Here is a 17580-nt window from a genome sequence, read left to right as displayed (position 1 = left end):
TGGTATTGTGGTAATGAAAGGTACCAAGTTAGGGACTTATTGACTGAGCAACAAAAACGGCAAAATTAAGAAAATGGCTTATTTTCTTATTTGTTTTCTCTCTCAGCTGTTAAGTAAATTGCTCCCTAATTTGGTATGCTTACATTGGGTTCCCATAATTAAGGATACCAAATTAGGGACTTTATCTATATCTACTAAGCAATTGAAACAGCAAAATTAAGAAAAGTGCCTTCTTTTTTCTTGTTAATGTTTAAGATTAATTTGTTTAGGAGATAGCTCCCTAATTTGATATCCTCACGTGGGCTTGCTATAAGTAACATTATCAAATTAGGGAGCTCTTGTATTTAGTAAATAGCTCCCTAATTTAGTATCCTCAAAATGGTAATCTCACAAAAGTTTACCATTAGGGGTAAACAGCTAAAGAGTTCTCTGAAAGATCAAAATTTGTTAAAAATGGCTTTTTCTTAATTTTTTACTTTCATCTTTTTAGAAGTTTGCTGCCCTGTATATATCACATACAGTCTATACACATGCGGCCCATGCAATCAATGTTAGCCTCTACCACTTCCACTGGAAGCATGCTCCAAGTATCTACTGTCCTTTCTAATTCACTGATAAATATAGCCATAAACATTGACTATAACCCTAAACACAAACTTAAACTGCATCCTTAAACACCAACTATCCCCAACCACTAACCCTAACCTGTCTGTGTGATCTCAAAGAATGATATTGTTACCTTGGCACCCCTCCCATCGTTAATAGTAAATCATTTGCTAACGGTTTGACAACTTACCTGGGGACCACTTTCTTAATTTAGAAACAGAGCTCCTGTTAGGGGCAAGCAAGCTCTCTTGAGAACAGGGCCAGCTAATTGAGTGAGAGTGTCAGTTTATCAACCTATGATCATTCTAAGCCCTGCACCACCAGTTTTAGGTCAATGCATAGTGCTCGTGGCTCTCATGGAGGTAGTGGCTGATGCCCAGTGGACCCCAGTTAAGTTGTCAAACCATTAGCAAATGGTTTGACTATTTACATTGGGAGGGGTGCTCACTCCTGGCACCATAACCACTACACCTTGCTTTAGTGATAATTCACTTGGGGCATTCATTTAAAGCCAGAATACCTGAGCTACAAACAGAGATGAGTTGGAGTTTTTTTCAATAATAATATTTTGACCTAAAAATTCAACTTTTATTGTGATCCCCTGACAGTACATTGGAGTTTGAAAGCTTCAAGAGTCTATTTAGAGCAACGGACAGTATCAATAATCAACCAATTCATTAAATCAATAAAATGACCAATTTTATAAAAATGTATAAAAATCACACTAAACATAACAAATCAAATCAGTGCACAGACATTAACTCATACAAAGAGATCAATTATAGATGTAAAGTAAAATTCTAGTACTAGAATAATTAAGGAATAATTATATCTCATAAGAAAACGTTGTGATAGGAAATTCATAATGGACCAATCATAAAACACTGCTAGAATTTAGCACTCTTAAGTTTTAGATAAAAAGTGAATAAAAAGGGGTGGGGGCCTGAGCACCCACACGGGATCACATCCCAAGTACGCGTCAACCACACATATCCCACACCCATAACCCCCTCAGCCCCCCTCCCCCCGAGTCAGTAGACCGCTAGAACACCCCTACACAAACCACACTCTCCTACCAACCAAGCTACGATACACGCCGGCACCAATGGCGAACAAAAACAAAGGACACACATGACCAAACAATAGCAATACGCAGCAAACACACACTCACACTAACGATTAACAAAGCAATACAGCACCCACAACGCACACCACACCGCACCACAAATGACGCCGAAACGACCCACAAACCACACCCATACCGATGACATATAACGGACAATAACTCACTTAGAACGGAAGAGCACAAGAAACAGAGACAGACACTACAAGCTGACAATTCAGGATATCTCCCACCCCGACCCCTCTCATCCCAGAGGAGCCCGAAACCCAGCGGGACGACTTGACCACTGAAGTACGCAAACACAAAGGGTACAACAGAAAGATCACGAAAGCACAATGTGCAAAAAATGTACCCCACAACTGCACACCTATGATAGGACAGGGCATCCTACCCCCAACCCTTTAATCTTCTGTACCCTACCCAAACCACTAGACCAGGATGTATCACGCAAGAATAGAATAATGATATGTAACACAACGCTGAGATCCATAATCACAAGAATATTGCAACTGTCGAAATATTCGAAATACTGAAATAACTTTATGTGCAAGCAATATATGTTCCTTTTTCATGTTTACCAAATGTTTACCCCCCGCTTATTTTCTGTACCCCTTACCCCTAAACAAAACAAAAAAATCTTTCAAAATAAAGAATTTATAAAAAAAAAAGGGGTGGGGGCCAGGGGGGAGAACGTTAGGCCCCCACCCCCAATTTTTATTTATGGCCCCCACTTATTGTTATTTAGAGCCCCCTCCAGCTGTGCAGGGGTGGGGGCCAGGGGGAGGACATTAGGTGTGTGTCCCCCTTATTGTTAGTTAGGGCCCCCACCCGCCGCGCAGGGGTGGGGGCCAGCGGGAGGACATTAGGTTCACCCCCGATTTTTATTTATGGCTCCCACCCACCGCTCAGAGGTGGGGGCCGGGGGGAGGACAGTAGGTCCCCCCTATTATTATTTAGGGCCCCCAACCACCGCGCAGGGGTAGGGGCTGGGGGGAGGACAGTAGGTCCCCCCACATTCTTATTTATGGCTCCCCCCACCCGCCACTCAGGGGTGGGGGCCGGGGGGGAGGACAGTAGGTCCCTCCACATTCTTATTTATGCCCCCCCCACCCGCCACTCAGGGGTGGGGGCCGGGGGGGAGGACAGTAGGTCCCCCCCTTATTGTTATTTAGGGCCCCCACCCACCGCGCAGGGGTGGGGGCGGGGGGGAGGACATTAGGTCCTCCCCCTTATTGTTATTTAGGGCCCCCACCCACCGCTCAGTGGTGGGGGCCGGAGGGGAGGACAGTAGGTCCCCCACTTATTGTTATTTAGGGCCCCCACCCGCCGCTCAGGGGTGGGGGCCGGGAGGGAGGACAGTAGGACCCCCCTCCACATCCTTATTTAGGGCCCCCACCCGTCGCACAGAGGTGGGTGCAATTGTTTTTTTTTTGTTTGTTTTTTACTGGCTGCTCACTGTTTACTACACACACCCCTACTCGCGGTATAGGGAGTAGGGGCTGAATATACTAATACTAAGTCATCTTTACTTAGTATTTGTAAATGTGGCTGAAAGACCAATTTAGGTGACCAATTTAGGTCTTTCAGCCTTTTGGTAGATAGCTCCCTAATACCGTGGGAATTAGGGAGTTATCTATTAAGCGGCTGCTTATTTTATGTTATTTTTAAGTGATTTCCCTATCCACATTGGTTTGCAGGGCACTTGTCCTACTATTATCCCTATTTTACTTCCTTTTGCAGCCCTCTAGCCCTTTCCAGGAGTTTTTTAGAGCCATTTTTGTGCCCAAATGTTTGGGTCCCCATTGACTTCAATTGGGTTCGGGGTCAAGTTCAGGGTGAAGTTCGAGCCCGATCCCGGACTTTTTTTCAAAGTTCAGCCGAACCCGCCAGACCCGAACATCCAGGTGTCCAATCAACTCTACACATGACATGTGTGACATGTCATGATTCCCTTTTATTCCAGAAGTTTGGTCCTTAAGGGGTTAAAAACAAACTGTACCCACTGCGGTTCTCGAGATGGTGCATATGCCTCTACTGGTGCCATACCAGGGTATGGCTGATTAAACTTGGGGTTAACTAGTAGGCAATACACAAGTAAACTTATACAGGCTTGGTGGGCATAAAAACTAAAAATGCATGAGCAGTAGTAGTTGGGTTGGAACAGGGTCTCTGTTACAGGTAGTCAGCATTAAGCATACAGGAGGTTTATCTACACGCTAGATTTACCCCTAACCAAGGTAAACTAATAAATATCTATGAGTGGAGCTGTCAATTGCCCCTCTAGCCATAGCAGTCAAGCTCTGATTGGGTTGGTACTGTTCCCCTTGGAACGAAAGGGACCACACAAGTGGGCTCCTAGATTCCAATTGCTTGAGCAGTGGTCTTCTCTGCAGCCTGCTAAATTATACCCAACTCCTGTAGAAATTGCGGGGAACTTATGCACAGTACCTGGATCTCCGGGACCATTTGAAGGTCAGTCCATCATATTTCAGTTGACTAGTCAACAAATTCAGGGATCTTCTCCATTGATTGTCATTCTGGTAAGGTCGTTGTAAAACGTGAGATGGGAGTTCTCAAACAAGAGTGGTGTTTTGTCATGTACAGCAGCCATAGACATCATATGACCCTTGTCTTGAAGGAAAAAGGCAGCGGATGATAGTATCCCATGTGACATTAGGAGAAGCAGTTGGGAACCTCGGTAAGTGGTATATCCCATCGATTACCAGCTTTACAGCCAAGTGTGGAGGTAATATGGTGGCCATAAGGCGCCTCAGGAGGTGTGACAATTCTTCAAGGGGGACATCATCAGGAATGTCCCTGATTTTAACATGATGCTTGCAGCAACTGTTCTCCATGACTGACACTTAGCACTTGGGAGGATTCAACACATCTGAGGGAGTCCCGCATATTTGACAGATTGCCCCGGAGATCCATGATGTCCTCCTCAGAAGCATGGACCCTGTCGGTGACGGCTTAACGTCTTCCTTTACCACTGCCATATCAGTCCCAAGCATTGACTTAATGTCCAGGAGGAATTGTTGGATAACCTGCTTGGTGGCTAATTCCTGGAGTGTGAGGGAAGTATGTAGCACATCCATGGACTGCTGGAGGGGTCAGAGAGTTTCACAGGGCTGCTCATACTAGAGGGTCGAGGGTCTTCATTTGCTGCCATTTTGGGTTGTGTAAGAGAGTCCCAATCTCTAGTCTCTGTCATGGTATCAGCTGGTTGCCTCTGTGAGCGTCGCCCCATAATCTTGGAACTTTCCGAAGATTGGACCACTTCAGTCATCTGGCAGAGGTTGGTTGCTGTTACTCCTTAGGACGGAGTTCCACCCGACGAGGTCTGGTGATAAGTAGGCCACAGGCCTGCGCTTCAGTATTTAGCTCTTGGGGCTTGAAAGAAGATCATCCATTAGTGCAGGGCGATATCACAAGACAGATTCGGTGAGTCTCCCCTCTGGATGTGCAGCCAAACAGTTGGTTTTGAGTCAGATAGACGCAGATTGTCGGGAGCTGCAGGAAAATCCTGTTAGTCTCTTTTTAGTAATCTGTTCATTTTTACAAGACCCCCCCCCCCCCTTTATCCGTCAATCTTATAATAATGCTATCATCGTACCTTAAGTTTTTTTAAAACTGTTCATTCAAGAGGGGTGAGATCATCTTTCACTTTATCTGCAATTTTGCACTAATTTTGTGCAACAGTGATATTATTTTTGTGTTCGTAGACATTCATATTTAGATTTTGGGATTTAAATTTACAGTTTTTTTATTGTTTGGTATAAGTATTGCTACTTATGAATTCCAATTAACTCAGAGTTTTTTTGATCAGTTTTATTCTGTTCCATTTTATTGCAATAATGCATGTAAGTCTAGTTTTGTGCAATACAGTGCTGGACTAGCCAAGTGGATATACATATTGCACTTTGAGTGTTTTGTATTTTTTAATTCAGTTTATCTTTCTATGTGCGTCAAGTATACTGATTAATTAGTACATTTGCTAGAATTACTGATGTTGGACTTGTTATCTGCTTGAAAGTGGGTGAGGGGTCCAATGTAAAATTGTAAACATCTAATCAGAGGGTTTTTTGGCATATAAAAACATTAAAGGATCACCATAGGGTCAGGAACACAAACATGTATTCCTGACCCTGTAGTGTATAAAAGTATAAAACTTACCTTATTTCCAGCACCGCGCAGATCCGCTGGCGCTGACTCCGCCCCCTTTGTGACATCATCAAAATGGCAGATTTTTTGCCAATCCAATGCTTTCCCATAGGGAAATTGGCTGAAATGGGCAAGAGGGCAGGGCTAAGTGACATTTTGGCTAATCAGGACCTCTTCTTAGAGATGCATTGAATTAATGCATCTCTATGAGTAAAATTCAGCGTCTCCATGCAGAACGTGGGGATGCTGAACGGCAGGGCTGCTTACTGTGCAGTCCTGAGCCAGGAAGCCCTTACAGTTGGAGGTGTCACTAGGGGCAATGTAAATACTGCCTTTTCTTTGAAAAGGCAGTGTTTACATGAAAATGCCTGAACTGAGCTATTATACTCACCAGAACAACTACATTATGCTGTAGTTGTTCTGCTGACTATAGTGTCCCTTTAAAGCATTATATTGTTGATATTTTAAAAGGTACCTGACGTAAAAGCCTTAGTACATCTTGCTTGTACCAAATTACCCCCCTCCTTTCATTTACATAGAGCCTATTTATAGTTAACACAATTGTGTTCATGAAATACAGTCAGGGGCTGGATTATTTACATGACTGTGATTTTTCATTCATGCTCTGTTTACATATTTGATAAGCCACATCAGATAGAGAGTTATTCTCACACAGACACTTTGCTGTGAAAGCATTGTGTAGTCAAATGGAATTCTCTCCACACTCAAAATTCTAAGAAAACATGGAATCAGTAGATTTGACAGAACCTGAAAGTAGTCCACAATCCAACAGGTGAGTCCAGAATGGGCACTGATGGCACATACTTTAAGTCAGTTTCTGGGGTTTTAATGCTTTTAATATTTTGTATCATGTTTACCAGCGAATTTAAAGTATGATTCTAATTCTCCCTGCCCCCCTTTACATAATTTAAAGGAGTCTTTACTCCTGTACCAAGAGACGGTGGCTACTAGAACTCTATGTGTTTGCCTTGAACATCTTAAGGACACAGCTTCAGTTTGCTTATTTAGTACTTCAGGACACAAGCAATTTGGGCATTTTTGTTATCTGTGTTCAACTGTAGTTTACACCTTTCTCATTTATTGCACCAACACACATTATGTACCATTTTTAAAGGACAGATCAGCTTTAATTTGATGTCACATATACATTAAAAATGACTTAAAAAAATGAAATAAAAACCAAATTTTATTAGTTTTGGCAATAACAATATTCACATAAATAGTGCCACTAAAGAAAAGTAGTTAAAAATACATAAATTTATTTTTCCTAATTTTTTTTTTTTTTAATTTCAATTCTTTTTCTTTGGGTTTTTATCTTTTTTTTTTTTTACAAAAGTACATACCAATTTTGTGGCATACATAAATAGACACAAATAAAAATTAAAACATATAACCAAAAAAATCAAACACAAAAATAAAATGTTATTACTGCTGAGGAGATGAGGTCCAAATATTCCGTAAGATCATTATTAATGTGAACATTTTTTCTTAGGGTAATTAAGTTATGGATGTTCATTTATTCTAATTAACCACTGTTCCTATATATCAAATTTATTTTTTGAGTTAAAGATGGTAATGCTAACCTCTTTCTCCATCTGCATCTGACCCACTAATTGAATGGATACTTTCTCCCATTGCGGACTAACAATAGATTTCCAGTTTTGTGCAATGGTTACCGGTAATTTAATTGCTTGTAGCGTTTGGGTAAGCAACATTTTATCTTTCAAGGGCATAATTGGCCAATTTAGTAGTAAAACTTCTGTTGGAGATCAGTTTATTTTGCAATGAGATATTTTGGTAAACTCCAGATATCTTTGAGCCTATCGCATTCCCACCATATATGTAAGTAAGCGCCTTTTTGAGTGTTGGAGGTCAGATGGGGACATTTTTACAGATTTTATAGGAACCCGATACCATCTATTAATGATTTTGTAATGCATCTCCAAAAGATTTAAACAGTGTACAAATGGTGTAGATCTAATTAATGTTTTGTTACAATCATCTTGTTAAATATTTAATTTCAAATCTTTTTCCCATTTAGATATAGCAGATATTTGTGTATAATATTAAGATTTGAAATCAATTGTCTAGTTTTCGACAGAATTTCTACAATTTTTGAGTGATTAAGTATTTTAGATATGTTTGAAATTATATCGGAATTATGGAAGATAAGATATTTCTTTAAAAAAAATTTCACTCTAAGGTAATTGAAGATTTGGGAATTAGGGAGATTAAATTCCTCCTTCAAATGTGCAAATGATTGTATGGAAACATTAATTACCAAATGAAATATGTTAGAAATATTCTTTTGTTTCCAGAGAGTCACGTTCAAATCTTCTGTTGTTACCTCCAAAATTTAAATTTTATTTATTAGTAATAGTCTAGACTTAATTTGCATTTGTTTGTTTTAAGGAGCTAATTAATTGTTTTTCATTAACATTCCATATAATTAAAGATAAATCTTGAAACCCTGTCATAAACCTTTCAAGTTCTTGCCCTGCCTCAAATTCTAGGGAATAAGATTGTAGACAATATAAGTGGGTCAAAACACTGGCTTTAATATTTGGAAATCTTAGTCTGCCTTTTTTTTTTAGGCATAGATAAAATCTTATGACTGATCCTAGGAGGCTTTGTCTTCCATATGAAATTTGATATACTAGATTGTAATATTAAAAGCCAAGGATTAGAAATTGCAAGGGGAATAATTTGAAACATATATGACCATTTGGGAATAATGTAACTGTTTATTAAATTGATACGACTCCACCATGATAATTCACTCTTCCTCCAGTTTTTAATTGAATTATTTGTTGATTTTAACGTTTCCACAAAGTTTACTTCCATTAATCTATATATATTTTTTTTATGTTAACTCTCAAATATACAAAATTATGTTTAACCCAAGTGAAATGTTAGAAACGTTTTAATATTTTTAGTTTATCTCAATCTATTTTTGTAGGAAGAATCATAGATTTATCTATATTGACTTTATAATTGGAGACAATACTAAATTGTTGAATTTCTTCCAATAAATTTGGTAATGATTCCTGTAGGTTTTATATTGTTATTAGGTCGTCATCTGCATATAAGCTGGTTTTAAATTGTTTCTGTTTAACACATACTCCTTTTATATTTTGATTACTTCTAATTCTCATTGCAAACGGTTCTATTCATAAATTTATAAAATGGGGGAGAGTGGACAACCCTGCCTACTGCCGTTTTTTATAGGGAACCATTCGGATAAAAACCATGACCAACTGTTATTGCTGATGGAGTATGATACATAGACATAATTTCTTCCAGCATCGAGTCCTGAATACCAAAACTTTGTAATGGTTTCTTTATAAATCCCCACCCGACCCTGTCGAACACTTTTTCAACATCTATCAAGAGGGTCAGGAGGGGAGTGCCCTATCTCTCTGCTAGATCAAGTATATCAATTAAACAACTACTATTCAAACCTGAAAATCTGTTAGGAACAAAACCTATTTGATCTGGATGTATTAGATCATTTAACACTTTTTTTTAGCGAGAATAGATGCAAATAATTTTATATCAGTATTCAAGAGGGATATTGGTCTATAATTTTGGATTTGAAAAGGATTTTTGTTGGGTTTCAAAATTGGGATAATATTAGCTTTTGTTAATTCTGAAGGAAAATATTTTTGATCTACTATGCCATTAAATGTAACTGTTAATTGAGGTACAAGATTTGATTTTAAAAATGTATATACATTTTCCCAGGATTTTTTTAAATCTGATGTGTGTTACTATGATCATACATTTAAAATGATGCATGGCTAAATGTTCTGAGTACCACAATCCCCCCAATGTATGCCTTTGGCACTATCTTGCAAAGTTACAGTGCCATATAAGAGACCAGACTTTTTCATTTTTTCAGTGATATACACCCTGTTCCAAATTATTATGCAAATTATATTTTTTCTCATTTACCTAAATAATTGATGTAATAACAGTCAGCGTAATTCTCATGTTATTAACTATTAAGAGTACAATTCAATTTTTATTAAACAAACCAACTAATGATAACAGTATTTTTTTAAACATAAAAAACTTACAATGCTCTGTTCCAAATTATTACGCACAGTAAGTTTCAAAACAATTTATAGGTTGTAAAGAACTGAAAATTGTCATATGTTGTGTTTGCAGCATATTTACTGAAATCAAAAGCTATTTCAATCAAACTTATAACAACATTTCAACTTTTTAAACATTTTAACAGGTCATGTTACATTTTAACATAGGACCCCTTATTTGATAGCAGCTTCACAAGTCTTGCATCCATTGAACTTGTGAGTTTTTGGACAGTTTCTGCTTGAATTTGTTTGCAAGATGTCAGAAAAGCCTCCCAGGTCTGCTGTTTGGATGTAAAATGCCTGCCACCCTCATAGATCTTTTGCTTGAGGATGCTCCAAAGGTTCTCAATAGGATTTAGGTCAGGGGAGAATGGAGGCCACACCATGACTTTCTCTCCTTTTATCCCCATAGTAGCCATTGATGCAGAGGTATTCTTTACAGCATGAGATGGTGCATTGTCATGCATGAAGATGATTTTATTATGGAAAGCATAGTTCTTCCTTCTGTACCAGGGAAGAAAGTGGTCAGTCAGAAACTCCACATACTTTGCAGAGGTCATCTTTACACCTTCGGGGACCCTAAAGGGGCCGACCAGGTCTCTTCCCATGATTCCGGCCCAAAACATGACTCCACCACCGCCTTGCTGACGTCGCAACCTTGTTGGAACAGGGTGGTTTAGAAGGTTAATGCACATTTGCAAGACTCTGGAGGACTCTACACCTTGATGTCTGTGGGACTCCAAAGGCATCAGCAGCTTCAAATATCTGTTTGCTGCTATGTAATGGTATTTTAGCAGCTGCTCTCTTGATCCGATGCATGGATCTGGCAGAAATCTTCCTCAATGTGCCTTTATCTGCACAAACCTGTCTGTGCTCTGAATCAGCCACAAATCTCTTAATAGTGCGACGATCACACTTAAGTTTTCATGAAATATCTAATGTTTTCATACCTCGTCCAAGGCAGCAGAGAGATCCTTTTTCTTCCCCATATTGAAAATGGTGCTCTGCTTAATAATGTGGAACACCCTCCTTTAGTAGTTTTTCCTTAAATTGGGCTCACCTGGCAATCTAATTATCACTGGTGTCCGAGATTGTTTTCAGTGATCAAAAGAGCCCTGAGACACAATACCATCCATGAGTTAAACTGAAAAACAAAATATTTCATCTTTGTGGCACTTAAATAGAATTTGCATAATAATTAGGAACAGGGTGTAGTTTGAGCTTTATAGTGGTGCCGTTTTTTCATCTTTTTGTTTTCAAAGTTTGTCGTATTAAAGTTTATTTTGTTGATTTTACATATATATGTAGTGTATTTTTTTTAAATCTTATGTGTGCTACTGAGTAGACATGTGCACAGTCCTTAAAATTGATTTTGGTTTGTTTAGTCCCAATTTCTTATTTCAGAATTTAGGGTAATCTGATTTTTGGAAATGATTGTTTTGGATTAAATTAAGGAATTATTCCTTTTATTCCAAAGGATATCAAATTATGGCGCTGTTTTGCAGATAGCTCCCTAATTTGATACCCTTAAATAAAGGAATCCCACCAAATTAGGGAGCTGTCTACTAAACAGCTGCATGAAATATCCAAATTAATAAATGTTGTTGTTTTTTCTAATCATTGATCTTTCAGCTGTTTAGTAGATAGTTCCCTTATTTGGTGGGATCGCAGTAACTAAAGGTACCAAGTTAGGGACTTATCTACTAAGCAACAGAAACAGCAAAAATAAGAAAATTTATATTTTTTAGTATTTTTTGCTCTTTCAGCTGTTAATAGCTCCATGATTTGGTATCCTTTCACTGGATTCCCATATTAATTATACCAAACTAGGGTAAAATTAATTATTAGGTAACAAATTATATCTATTAAGCAACTAAAACAGGTAAATTAGGGGAAAAAAATTCCCCTTAATGTTCAAGTTTTATTTGTTTAGTAGTTACCTTCGTCAGTTGATATTTTTATGTTTGATTGTCATACTTAAGGGTCCCAAATTGGGCAGCTGTTGTGTTTAGTCAATAGCTCTCTAATATGGTATCCTCAAAAAGGCAATCTCACATAAGTGCTATCTACTAAACAGCTGTCTGAAAGATCAAATTATTAAAAATGGCTTTTCATCTGTTTAGAAGATAACTCCCTAATTGCTGCCCTTTATATAGCATATATATTCTATACATTTATAAGCCATTGATCATTCTAAGCCCTGCACCACCGGTATTCGGTCAATGTAGACAGCTTTTGGCTCTCATGGAGGTGGTGACTGATGCCCAGTGGACTCCAAGTAAGTTGTCAAACCATTAGCAAATGGTTTGATGATTTACATTGGGAAGGGTACCAGCTCATTCTTGGAACCATAACCACTACACACCGCTGTAATGATTATTTACTTGGAGTGTTGCTTTAAAGCCCGAATACCTGAGCTGCAAACAGAGATGAGTTGGAGATTTTTTTCAATAAGAATATTTTGACCCTAAAATGAAAGTTTTCTTGTGATTTCCTGGTAGTACACGTTTTAGTGAATGACCCTGTCTATGAATGATTTCAAGAATGCATGTAAATCTTTGTCTAGTTCTAGGAGCGTAACAACCAGGGGAGGGGCGATGCAGCTGCCCTGGGAGCAAAAGTAGGGGTGGTGCCAAGAGGAGTGAGCCAATGGCCTGTCAGAGGAGGCCCTGATGCAGGCACTTATTTAGTAAGTCAGATTAGGAACCTGCTTACGCCAGACAGCAGGTGCCTACTCTGCCAAAATATACCGGGCGGGGGGGGGGAAAGAGCAGGTGGTGGCGGCAGCTAGGGAGCCCTGATGATGTTCTTCTAGTTCCTCGCTGCTGCCTTGTGCGCTCTCTGGTGCTGGTGCTCAGAGGGTAATTATGAGGTCACTCCAGCGTCAACAGCTAGCAGTATGAAACTGGAAGATTCCCACTGGATCCCAGGGACAAATCCATCCACCACTGGACCCCAAGGGAGAATATCCATTCCCCACTAGACCCCAAGGGAGAATATCCATTCCCCACTGGACCCCAAGGGAGAATATCCATTCCCCACTAGACCCCAGGGAAAAGATCCATTCCCTGCTGGACCCCAGGGAGAAGATCCATTCCCCGCTGGACCCCAGGGAGAAGATCCATTCCCCACTGGACCCCAAGGAGAAGATCCATTCCCCACTGGACCCCAAGGAGAAGATCCATTCCCCGCTGGACCCCAAGGGAGAAGATTCATTCCCCACTAGACCCCAGGGAGAAGATCCATTCCCCACTGGACCCCAAGGAGAAGATCCATTCCCCGCTGGACCTCAGGGAAAAGATTCATTCCCCACTGGACCCCAAGGAGAAGATCCATTCCCCACTGGACCCAAGGAAGAAATCTCCACTTAACCGCAGGGAAAAGATCCCCACTGGACCCACACCAGCTCTCCCAAAGGCCTAAAAAAATAATTATTATAATTTATGTGTATGCAAGAATGTGTAAATATGTGATTGTGCCTGTGAGTATACCTGTCACTGTATGTGTGTGTGTTTGTCAGTAAGTGTGTCTGTCAGTGAGTGTGTCTGTCAATGAGAGTGTGTCAGTTGGTGTGCAAATGTGTGTATAAGTCAGTGTGTATCTGTGTGTGTCAGTGTGTGTATCTGTGTGTGTTTGTGTAACTGTGTTGGGCATTGTAAACACAAGTATACCACTATTTCAAGTAGCAACAGTAGATACAAACATACAACTGCATTCAAATGCCATCACTATCAAACGCACAAAACATGTTTAAATTTGTCACCAGTTATATTTTTTTCCATTGCATTAAGAAGTGCTTATGGCAAAAAATTGTACTGCACTATATCAATATATGCTATAGTCTTGACGTGTTTAAATAGCCTCTCAACTAGAGGGCAGCGTGGATGTGGGCTGAGGATGGTGGCTGGGGATGGTACATGAAGGAGTACATGGGGGAGTACATGGGGAAAGGGGGTGCAAAATATTGTTCTGCCCTGGGTGACCTTAACTCTGTACGCTACTGTCTAGTTCATCCATGTCTGTGTATTTTCTTTTCTTCAAGTAAAAAGCTAGCTTTAGTACTGAAAGAATAAAGTGATACGGTCTAGAATGAAATCTAATTACATGAGATTTAGCTGAAGAAAATTGTGATTTTTATCTTAGAGAAAGACTGATAGGTTTCCTCTGTACCCTGTGCCTGAGAAGGTTATCGCACAGTCTTGCCAATTGCCAGTGGGGATTTATACTTGTTCTATGAGAATGATATCTGTGTTTCACATTATATCAAGGGCTATTTTTGTAACAGAATCATTTAACAGAATGATCACAGGAGCAATCTAAATATGTGTGAATCATTTCTGGATTATGGCAGAATTAAAATTTTTTTACAATAATGAGCATTTTTAAACATTGTTGTCCTCTCCTCTGCAGTTTAAAATCTTTTATTTATAATAATTTAAAATCTTTAGAGGTTTAATAAATAGTCCATGGGGTTGTCTATCTTGGCACTGAAACAATATTCATTCAGACTGAGACTCTGCCCATTTAAAGGGTTACTCTCTAAACACCATGACCACTTCTGCTTTTAGAATGGGTCATGGTGGTAGGACTCTGTATGTTTCTGTTTGAAATTCGGCACAAGCAGAGATAATTCTGCGCAAAAATCACTGAACGCTTGCAACATGCGTAATCCGTTTATACCCTGGTAGGCAGTTCTATGAGTGCGTCTGTGAGGGCAAGCTTTTGTGTCTCTTCCTCCTTACATTGTTTGTTAATATTTTATTTTCCAATCCGCACCCTTTATCCACCCTATACATTCTCCCTCCACTCTGCGGCTCAGAGTGGGCACGTGCACTCTGAACCTGGAGATCAGTCAATGCATGGGGCATGGAAACACTAAAGGAGAACCTAGCCTGGCTCTGGGTTCAGTGTGACTTTTAACTTGTTTATTTGGTTTTGGGATGAAAAACAGGGGTAGGACAATGTTGCTAGTGCCCAATAGGGCATTATAGATTTTAAAAAAATTATAGTAAAAATGGGTTGGAGTAACTCATTAACCTTAGAACCTTATATATGCCAAGACTCAGACGATTTAAACTAATAACCTGCCTATTCATGGTAAGACTGCCTATTTAAATTGAGAATATGGCCATTCATTTTTTCAATCAGTGGACTCCCATTTAGAATCTGCCCATTCACTGAAGGAATCCGCCTATTTTGTCTAATCTAAAACGTGAGAATTGCAGGGAATTCAAATTGAGACAAAGGACAAAAAAGACAAAAAAAAGATACAATGTTTCGCCTTATGATACATGACTAAGGCAGCTAGGCCGAAACGTTGTATCTTTTTTTCCCCCTTTTTGATCACCAATAAATTTATATTTTTGCTTTCACCCTATGTTGTGACGCCTGTAGACCTCTATTACTTGTTGTTCCTGGTGGGCTGCGGACCCTTCCCCACAGACCTCCCACGTAAACTTACTTGTGTGCAGCACTCCTTTTACTTGAACATTCTTTGGTCCCAGACAATTAATTTAATCCAAAGATGGACAACAGAAATGATGTCGCTGATTTCGAAGTTGTAACTACTACTTTAGAAATATCTGTAAAGAGAGGCTGGATGCAGGTAAGTATCACACTATTTCAAAACAGTTTTGCTCTTAATCATGGGATGGCAATGGGGGATGCCTGGAACCATAACCACTGCTGGCCTCATAGATGGGTATGATGCTTAGGCGCCCCTTTACTCGGAGCTGTCTCCTTCATGTTGTAAGCTCATGGACCTCCACACAGACAGGGTTATTGACTACATTTTTAATTTTCGTGAAATAATTCTGACTGGCAAAACTGAAACAAAATGATCCCCGCTGTAATTAGAGCTGCTTTGGGAATTTTTTCCAGCCAGATATTTTTACCTAAGGTTTGCCATTTTTGAAGTAATTATTAGTTAATAATTATTTAGACATAGTTAGAGACATATCATTATAAGTTAACAAGAAACGCGTTCACAAACAGCTGTCTCTCACCAGATAAGGAATACAAGGTTCATTTCAAAAATCTAATTTTCTTATCCCACTGGATTTTAAATGGTTAATCCGAATTCCGAGGCCTTTAACCCATTTTATGTGAATTAAATCCCAGATAAAATTTAATATTTGTGTCTAGGAGAGTTTTATATAAATGCGTGATCTTTGCTACTTTGTAACAGTCTGCATTTATTTCCAGAAAGGGGCTGTTCTCTGGGCTACACCTCAAGAAAAAGAAGAAAGGCGACAAGGGATTAACGATCGCAAACAAGGGTGCACACGGTAAGGCCTAGTAAATAAACACTGGGCCCTGACCAGTGACTGTGAGAGAGCAATCAGACTGCGTGGTTATACTTCGTTCAGGGCTAATGACAGATACTGTTGTCAGTATGAGTTACAATGAAGCAATGCGGTCACTCCCAGTTTCGAAGTTTGAACCAAAGCCAAGTCATGTTCTCACACTCAGAACACACACAGGGTTATTTACTAAAGTAAGACTTCTAAGTGGAATTCAAATTTAAGGCCAGGGTAGTTGAACTGAAAGCAGATCTGGTTTAGAAATTTTTTCCAGGTCGGCTATTTTGACCTTAAATGTAAAAAATTACTTTGATTTCTCACTTTTGTGACTAACCCTACTACTTTCTCTCTCCTGTTTTCATTTCATACACTAAAAGTGCACCTGTTGTGCAAAAACGCTGGATTCTATAGACAATAAGGCTTTATTTACTAAATTCTGAATTGTAACACATTGAAATCCAATCAATTCATTACAATTTGTAAATTAGCAAATAACTTCAAAATTCATTGTTTTGAATTAAGAAGGCAAGATAAACCTCAAGAAAACTCCAATTCCCTAGTGGGAAGCATGAAGGCATCAGACAAGGGCCCAGTATAAATTCCCCGCGGCCCAGTTTAGAATGATTTATAGATCATTGCTGGTGGATATCAGTCATGTTTGCTGGAACATGTATCACTTCTTCACGCTCATGAAATAATTCTTGAAGGAACACTATACTCACTATAACAACTTTATTTGGATGAAGTTGTTATAGTGCCTACAATTGTTCCCCCCTCTCTAGGGGCCTCAAATCTAAATATTTTACTTATTAGACATCAAGCCATACCTCCAACTCCTCTGGGTCTGAGAGCCAGGTTTGTGCTTCCTGGTTCTCATACCTTAACATACCATGGCATCATGTGCGCATGCGCAGTGCCATCACGATCTTCCACAGAGAATCATTGCAGGCAATTATTCTCTTAGGTAGAATCATAGGAGCTTTGCGTTAGCAGGGGGCTGCGGCAGCGTTGTGGTAGACGCGACACTGGAAAGAAGGTGAGTAAATAATAGATTTTATTTTTAATTTGTTTTTGTTTTTTTGCAGGCCACGGGGTCACAAAAATTAAGTAGGGGCATAAATACTGTAGCACTAGGAATATAGATATGTATTCCTTATGCTGCAGTCTTCCTTTAAATCTGATATTTTCCCGGCATCATTTGAATTCTATACTTTGCCAGGCAACAATTTTCATTTGCCTCTAATCTTTCTGTGAAAATGATATGTGT

The 17580-nt window shown here is 39.3% G+C and overlaps 1 protein-coding gene across 3 annotated transcripts in view; it reads left to right on the top strand.

The window, feature by feature from the left end:
* Nucleotides 1-17580, top strand: part of FER1L6 (fer-1 like family member 6) — a 148494-nt gene that overhangs the window by 40873 nt on the left and 90041 nt on the right. For 2 of the 3 annotated variants that reach the window (XM_063451074.1, XM_063451076.1), the window contains exon 2: nt 16216-16298. In XM_063451074.1, the coding sequence (XP_063307144.1) occupies nt 16216-16298 (83 nt within the window). Of the gene's footprint in view, nt 1-6578; nt 6687-16215; nt 16299-17580 lie in introns of those variants that run through there. The other variant, XM_063451075.1, reaches the window with a different exon arrangement.

This window comes from Pelobates fuscus, chromosome 4 (assembly GCF_036172605.1).
Source record: "Pelobates fuscus isolate aPelFus1 chromosome 4, aPelFus1.pri, whole genome shotgun sequence".
NCBI lineage: Eukaryota > Metazoa > Chordata > Amphibia > Anura > Pelobatidae > Pelobates > Pelobates fuscus.
This window is presented reverse-complemented; position numbering and strand designations above follow the sequence as displayed.